The sequence below is a fragment of the Chinchilla lanigera genome, unplaced genomic scaffold, assembly GCF_000276665.1.
Source record: "Chinchilla lanigera isolate Chin_1 unplaced genomic scaffold, ChiLan1.0 scaffold00001, whole genome shotgun sequence".
NCBI lineage: Eukaryota > Metazoa > Chordata > Mammalia > Rodentia > Chinchillidae > Chinchilla > Chinchilla lanigera.
Window position 1 is genome coordinate 63,007,396 of NW_004955402.1, and position 8,566 is coordinate 63,015,961.

The window sequence follows — 8,566 nt, forward strand, 5'->3', positions numbered from 1 at the left end:
AAAGCGCCTGCCTGGCAAGCGCAAGGTCGTGAGTTCAGTTCCTGGTACCGGAGAAAAACCAAAAAAACAAAAAAACAAAAAACAAAAAAAAAAAAAAAAAAAAGAAAGGGGTGCCTGGGCCTATAGCTGTGACCTTATGTCAACCCTGGCAGGACCCCAGACTGGTCTGAGGGTGGGGCAAGGTCTCATCTCCATTGGCCACACAATGTGCCATACATGGTCCCCGTGCTGCCACAGTGCCTCACCCCCCCACCCCCTCCCAGAACCTGTAGCGACTCTTCACCTCAGGACAGATAGGCAGAGCAGCCTATAAGGCCTTGGCCCAGGCCCAAACTTACAGCACTGAAGCGTCATGGTCTGTAGTGTCAGGCCTGGCCAGTGGGAGAGTGAGTTAAATAAGCTATCCTTTGGGTGTGGGTGTTGTGGTGGCACAGGCTGAAGCACCCTCGGGGATTTCCCCTTTGTTCCATAGCTATTGAAACAAACATGGCACACTTGCCTGGCTTAAAACAAGCAGATTTATCCTAGTACAGTTCTGGTAGGCAGTATACAAAGTGCTCACCTGGAGCAGAATCAAAGTGTAGCCAGGCTGGTTCCTTCTGAGGTTGAGGAACCGTTTCCTGCCCTGGGCTTGCTGCCCCTCCTCTGCAGTACTAGAGTGTGCACCCCTCCGCCAGTGCCACTTGGTACCTCCAGCTTCCTCTTATGAAGACCCCAGGACCACACGGCCCACCTAAGTAACCAAGGGCAGCCTCATTCTGAGGTCCTTAGTGATGCATTTAGAAGGGTGAATCTCGGGTGTCAACTTGATTGGATTGAGAAGTATACTGCTGAATAGCTTGTGATGAAAGAAAGTGATAAATTTTGTAGGAGATTAGTAAAGCACACTTGTGGAAGTGGGTGGTTTCGGAAAGGATAGGAGCACAAGAGCTCTAAGTCATCCATGGATGAGGTCATCATTTGACAGCATTATTGGAAAGCCGTGGAACTTAGGAAGTGGCTCTCATAGAAGGGAACTGGTCTTGGGAGGTTATGACCTTGAAGACTACATTTGGTGTCTGGTACCTCCCCATCTGGCTCTCTCCCCAACTGTGCTTCCTGGATGCTGGGAAGTGATCGCCTTTCCTTCACTATGCCCTTTTGCCTTAGACCCAACTGACCATGGACTGGAACTGTGACACAAAATAAATCTTTCCTCCTTTTAAGATGTGTATGTCAAGTGTTTTGTCCCAGCAATGGAGAGCGGACTAATGCAGCCCACCAGTCCCTTTTTCCATGTCAGGTGACACATACTCAGGCTCTGGGGTGATGACATGGATACCTTTTGGGGCGGCTGTCTAGCTGACTGCAGTCACAACACATTGAGGGGCCAGCCTGCTGCCCTGATTCCAGGACAAGAGTCATGGGTCTTGCTGTGCATCCTGGGTGGAGAGCCACAATTGCTGCCCCTCCAGGAGCCTGGCATGTGCCTACCATCCTGGCACCTGTAGGGCACCCAGAGGAGGAGGAACATGTGCCGAAGCTCTGTAATAAGGTGGCCAGGAGTAGTGCTGGCTTCAGGGATTGGAAGAAGGCCGGCGTGTTCACGTACAGCCTTTCCAAAGGAGGGAATTGCATCATCTAATTGCCTGGCAGCTCCTAGCTCCTTATAGCTCTGTGGAACTGTAAAGTGTGTTCTCAGAAGGCGTGCTCGCTCTTTTTCACATGTGTTGTATCCATAATCCCAGACTGAGTAGATGTGGCATAACACAGATAACACAGAGAATCCTGCCCCCACGTGAGGGTCTAAAGACCCCACAGTAACTGGCAGTCATGGCACTGGAGATGGTCGTTGTGGAAATTATTGTAGTGTCTCCTGGGGAGGACTGTGTTTCATTTCGTAAAGACTTTCTCATATGTGTTCACATCCCTAGAACAAAAAGATGAAGGAAAACAGAGTCACCCAGTTATCTGTGAAGTGAGTGCCTCCAATCCTGAGCTATCCTGAGCAAAATGCTTGTCCAAGTTGGGGACCTGAGGACAGGTGTCTCACACAGCAGGTGGGCTCCTGTACTCTGGGCCACATGAGAGCCTGGTGTGGCCTGTGGTGGGTCAGAAGCCCTACCCTGCCCCTGCAGAGAGTGTGCCCTGGGGCTGGGCCTTGGCTGCGGGGGACACAGCCTGCCCACTTCTGCTGGGCACAGTCCTCACAGCCTGTTCTCCCTGTGCTCATTTGCTTAATGACTGTTACCTTTCCGGAAGGAAAAGATCAGTGATGTCCAAACCCACAGTGTTCACATGGCTATGGAGACAAGGTTAGCACTGAACATCTATGGCCACAAAAGTAACCCTGAATTCTCTGTGACCAAAAGCTGCATTCTGAAAATTTGTGGCCAGCATGTGCCCTTAGAGATCTCCCAGGCACTGCACTGAAACAGTTGCCCTCTGCAGACTCATCTTAGTACTGGGTGTCCAGGCCAGTGGAGAGTTTGGAGGGCCAGAGAGACCAGAGCCTGGAAGTGGGATACTTCTGCAGACTTCTGCCTCTAGCCTTCACCTGCTGGAAGGCCTGCACAGGGGTATGCATCTTTGCCACTCCTGTTGCCTTTGCAGTGTGTCCAGTAACTCTGCAGCCTTCACCGGTTGAGGGTGGAGAATACAAACAATACCTCTCTCTCTGCATCAGCCCTGTGCTGCCATCCAAGAGTAATGTGAAGTGCCCAGGAGCTTGGAGACCACAGAGTAGGGGCCGCATGAACACACAAATGCTAGCACAGCCCTGACTTTGTTTGATCTCATTGCTGTAGAATAACCTGAAGGGAGTGCCGCTTCTCCTGAGAAATGTGTATCTTCTGGGAAACTCGGTGATGCCGGCAGCTTTGTGTCTTTCTGTTGGGATCCCAGGCATTCTCAGTGTCCAGGAAGTGCCCAGGTGTTGGCTGCTAGGCCAGGGGTACATTTCATCACAATGTCTGCACTGAGTGATGGGAACTATGCAGAGACGGGTGGACAGAAATTTTTATTCCATCAGAGAGCTGCGAGATTCCTTCTGTGCGGTGGTGGCTGCTGTGTTGCCTGGAGACAGAGCTGAGCGCTGCCTGGGTCCTGGCGGGTGGCGGGGACAGGCTGTGCACACCAGCCTGCCAGAGAACAGCCTGTTGCCGCTGAAGGCTTGTGGGTGCAGGGTGTGTTTTTCAGAATTCATTACTTCCTTTCATGGCAGGCTGGTCGATTTTTTCCTTTAAACTCACATGATTAAATTAAGGCCAGAAAAATTAGTTATAGATTTCATGACTGGGATTTTGACTGTTGAATTCACTAAAGGAAGCTTTGCAGCAACATCAGGAGTGGTGGCAAAGTTTCCACTACATAGTCATACTACACACATCACATTGTCAGCTTCTACCAGAGTAAGAGCTTTGCTATCTCTGAGCTGGATTAGAGTCTGCAGAGACATGCAGGAAAAGCATGTGTATGTAAAGAGATTTACTGCAAGGAACATGGCAGCTGGGTGTGGTGGTGCACGCCTGTAATCCCAGCACTTGGGAGGCTGAGGCAGGAAGATCATTGCAAGTTCAAGACCAGCCTGGGCTACAAAGTGAGCTCAAGGCCACCCAGAACTGCATAGCAAGACCCTGTCTCGAAAAAGACAAAAAAAAAAAAGGAACATGGGTGCCAGGAAGCACAAGGTCTGCAGTCACAAGCTAGAGGCACAGGAGCTGATGCTCCATTTGTGGACAGTGAGAGGCTGCTGTCCTGGCTCTGTAGTCAGTTCTCTTCAGACCTTCACTCCCCTCGCATGTCAGTCTCATCCAGAAACAACCTCACAGGCACACACAAAATAATGCCTCACTGACATGTAGGTGCCCTGTGGTGCACACAGAGTTCCCTATCACGTGAGCTCTGACCTGTACTCCCATCCCACACACTGTGCCCTTGTGGCTGGGAGACTCCATTCACTGGCATCCCAGGAGACTAGGACTGACAGGTGACAAATTGCATTTCTCACCATCAGCAAAGACTTATTTTATATCTGTCATTCCCGGACCTCTGCATGATCTGTGAGGGGCCCATGACTGGTCTCCCAGGCCTGTGGGCAGAAAGTGTGAAGCTGGACATAGCTTGTCCTGGAACCACACGACGGAACTGTCCTGGCCTAGCAGGTGGGACTCTTGCATGAGGAATGGATTTCTTTGGAAAGACCAGGGGACCTCTCAGGTCCTGCACTTTCCCGTCCACAGTGGTGCGATGACTGCTGTGCCAGGGCTGTAGCAACAGAGCTACACTCTGGGGTCTTCTCTCAACTCAGCATCTGAGATGGGCAGTGCAGGTAAGCTTGGTCTCCCCTGCATCCCAAGAAGCTCCAATACTGCCCCTCCATTCAGCAAGGGCAAGAGAGAGCAGGGCAGGTGGCTTCCCATGAGACTGAGGCCAGATATCCAGGCCTCTAGAGTCAGCAAGAAGTCTGAAGTACACGTGGGCCATAGGCCCAGGTAGAACTCCGATTGCTCAAGTTGGTACTGGTTAGTAGCCTGTGCCATCACAGCAAACAGTGACTGCAGTCTGCTGCCAGTGCCCACGGGAGGCCTCTGCAGTTTAAGGTGTCACAAGGTCTGGCCATAGTCTGGCTACACATGTAAACATGGGAGGTGGAGGGCATGGGCTGTGCTCAGCCAGAGCCAGGGCATTGCAAGATCAGTGTCTGGTCAGCTCCAGGTCTCATGTCCCCAATCAACCTGGTAATGGGTATAGCTGGTTTACCTTTCTGTTTGCAAAGACCTGGGGCAGAAGTTAGCAGACTCCCACTGATATGCAGTGAGTCAGCCCAAGAGCAGTGGCGGAGTCTCAAGCTGCAGCCTGGGGCTGAGCTTCAGGTCTGTCCATTGTTCTCTGTGGGATGAGTTTCATTCCTCCTGTTGCCGAGAAGGTGGAGTGAGTGTAGTATGCGGCAGGGGCTCGGCTTCACGTTCTACCAGGCTGCATCCAACAGCAGGTGTGGCACAACCTCCTACCACCCTACCACCATATGGCCTGGCCCACCGAGCTGCCTAGACTTGGTATGGAAATCCTAGTTGTCCCCTCCGCACCACCCCAGCATTGCTACCCGTGTTGCCCCTTAGGGGCACAGGGTACAGGATAGCTGGGCTGGTGTCTTAGTTATTTTTGTCATTGCTGAGACAAAATACCTAACACCCAAAGTTAAAGGAGGAAAGGTTTATTTAGCTCACAGTTTATAGAGGTTTCAGTCCATAATCGGCTGGCATGCTGGTGTGGCACAGAAGCATCACAGAGGAGAAACAGTTCATGGCAGACAGAAGGTAGCCAAACAAGCAAGGGAGGACCACAACCCTTTCTGTCCTTTATGTCTTATCCAGGCTACTTAGGGCGGGTAGCACTCACAGCCTTAATCCTAGTGCCCTTGATCCTAGCATTGCACCATGAATCAATATCAACATCACACACTACGCCCACCTCTGAAAAAGCTCCACCTATGACCACATGAGGCTTTTGGGGGGACATCTAGATACAAGCCACAGCAGCAGGTTAACTTACTAAGCACAGGATGAAGGTAAAGCTCAGAACATTTGTTTCCCCCTACTTCCTGCACAAAATTGGCAGGAAAAAACTAGGAGAGTTGTGTTTTGCATTTTTGCTTTAGTGTGAAAAAAAAAAATCCTCAAATGCTGGAATAAAAGTTACAAGATTCTTTTTTCCAACAACAACAACAAAAAAAAGTTGTTTGGGGGCTGGGGATTTAGCTCGGTGTCACAGCACCTGCCTGGCAAGCGCAAGGTCATGAGTTCGATTCCCAGTACCAGAAGAAAAACAAACCAACTAAAAAAAAGATTCTTTTTTTCTATTATCTATCCAAGGTCTTTGGTCTCTTCTGATACCATAAGAAGCAGAATTTGGTACCGGCCAAGCTCTCAGACTGCTCAGGACCTTGAAACATTTATTTCTTCTCTCAAGCCTCTGTTTCCTCATCTCAAATGCAGATTCTTCCAAGAGATTAGACTCAATGATTCATGAGAAGTAGAGGATTCATTGTGCCCTTTTGCAGACGAGCACGTGAAAGCACTGCCTGAGACCATAGCAGCAGAGTAGGGGCCTGGCCCAGGAGGTGGGTGGCCTCTCTTCTCTAGCTCCAGAGGTTCCTAAATAACAAGCAGAGTTAGTTGTTGTCTACAGCAGTCACAGCAAAGCTAATCAAAACTGGCCAGCTCTTTAGAAAGCAGGAGACTCTCAGGAAGCACAGGGGGCACTAGGTGGCCCCCTCCTCCCTGCAGGTGGACGTGGTCAGCAGTTCAAAGACCAGCACCTCAGACATAGGGAGCCAGGGAGAACAACCTGAGAGGATCACTGCTGTCCCCTTGGCCCACCTGAGCCCTGGGTGCCCCATTCATCCCCCTCCCCAGCCTTGGGGAAGAACTGGCTGGCCTCACTGACAGCCCAGCCCTGGAAGATACAGAGCTCCTGATTAGTGCCTGGTGTGAGCCTCTGCTGGTCTCCCCAAGCAGCCCACCCTGAGTGGCTCCTAGTCCACCCTGCTGGTGCCCCTGCCACTCTCATGAAGAGGAGAAGCAGATGTGAACAGAGAAGTGAGCCTGCATACTCCTTACCAGCTTTCTGGGGTGGAGAGATTGTGAGGTTGCTGAAATAAGCCATTCCCTGTTAACTGTCAGTGCCTATGCCAGGATCCTCTGTCTTGTCTGTAGCTGCCCAGCATGAAGTGGCTGTGACACTACTGAGAACTTACTGGAAATAAGTGGAAATAGAAGGATTTCTCAGAGGTGGGGATTTCATTGCCTCCCAGCATTTCCCTAAATAGGAATGAATTATTTTGACAGATACGGTGCATTTTTTTAAGGAACTGAATTCATCCAAGCATAAATTCATCAGGCACCACTCAGTTGAGAGAACAGACTCAAGAAGTTGGAGTTGAGATGATTTTAGGCTCTACTTAAGCCTGAAATAGTAAAGTACATCATGAAGGGATGTTTTGAATGAGAGAACATTACCCGGCATAATTCACCAAACTGGCTGTTTCCAGATGAGAAGCATGTGCTATTTTATAGGAAATATTTCCATGTCAGCACCATGAGAAGCTTTGGAGGGGTTTCAAGTGGAGCCCTGTGCCAAAGACCTGTGCCCATGAGGGGTCCCAGTCTGCTGGGGAGAGAAGGTGCCATTCAGTGCAGGCCTGCTCGGAAGAAACCTTGCTTCCCAGACAGGCAGCCATTATTTTGCGAAGTGACATAGTGTCTTGAAAAATCAAGACACTGTCACTTCCGTGGGAGCTGTCACTTCCGTGGGAGCATATGTATGGGCACAACACCCAGGGGAATCAACCACACCTCAGATCTTGCCGCTCTCTTATCTCTGTCCCCTGGTCGGGATCCCCACCTGCTATCCTTTCTCACCCTCATCCAACCTAAAGAATGTGCCAGCTCTCAGAAGTGTTTTTCCTATTGTAATTGAGTCCTTGTTCTTTAAGGAGTATGGGAAAGCAAGCAGTTCACAGAGCAGAATGAAAGGAAGCCAAGAGGTGGTGACCAGTGGGCTTCTTTTTGCTGCTGTTTTTCATCAGGCCTGCCACTTTACACCACTGTGAAAGGGCCCATTCATAGCTGGTTGCCAGCTTGTTTTCCAGCATTGTACCCTAAGCAGTGATGGCAAGCCTGTGGCACACATGACAGAGCAGGCTGTTTGTAATCAAAAGCTCCAAAGGGCTGGCCGTCATGGCCCTGGGCCCTCTTCTACAGCATCCCCAGCGTGTCTGCACAGCCTGGTCATGCTGATGTTGTTTCCAGCTGCCACTCTTGCCTACAGGTCTTTACTGTTGTGGCTGATGCTAGGGGAAACATTCTTCTTGTCCACAGAAGATTTCTGAGGTGTTTAGTCACCCAGTGCCTCGGTGCCTGTGGCCCAATCCTTGGTGGCTGCAACACTACTCCTTGGAGGCAGTGCCATTCTGTGTCACTTCATCCACGTGTGTATGCGCCTGGCTGCTGTGTCCACCCAGTGCTGGGAGCCATATAAAAATATACCCCCTTTCTAAAATCCATCTTGTAACTCCCCAAGTTTCCTTTCTTTCACTAGGGTAGTAAGCCTCTTTCACATGTTTATTTGCCAGTTGCCCTGCTGAGAGTTTCCTTCTCTTCACTGTTCTTGATCCTGTGTGCGCGGCAGTCATTCCCCAGCAACTGATCACATGTCGGTCGATTGCCTTGCGCTGAGGATCAGCAGCCACTGGCTCACCACGGCCGCGGCCGGAGGCACGGCCCTCTCACTGGCCCGAATCCCTTCTCACCGGGCACAGTTTCTCTCCATCACTCATTCCTCCCTGAGCTTGTAGCTCCGCAAGTCCCACATTCCCCTGCTTCCTTTGCTGCCTTTGTCAGCCTTCCCAGATCACCCGCCTTCTGTCCATGAAAGGTCTTTGCTTGTGCCCATTTTAAAATGGGGCAGAGCCAGCCTCTCAGAGTCTGGCTGTTCCCCTCATGTTCATGACTGTGACCCTGGAAAGGAGGCATTTTCTTTTGCTCATCTTTGCATCCCCAGAGAGCATCGCACCGCGCCCCCCCCC

The 8,566-nt window shown here is 50.8% G+C and overlaps 1 protein-coding gene across 1 annotated transcript in view; it reads left to right on the forward strand.

Annotated features, from left to right (window-relative positions):
- The window catches only part of Kcng2 (potassium channel, voltage gated modifier subfamily G, member 2), a 36,007-nt gene that overhangs the window by 9,589 nt on the left and 17,852 nt on the right, over positions 1–8,566 (forward strand). Inside the window, exon 3 of the mRNA XM_013512105.1 lies at positions 1,914–1,957. Within this exon, the coding sequence (XP_013367559.1) occupies positions 1,914–1,957 (44 nt within the window). The remainder of the gene's footprint in view (positions 1–1,913; positions 1,958–8,566) is intronic.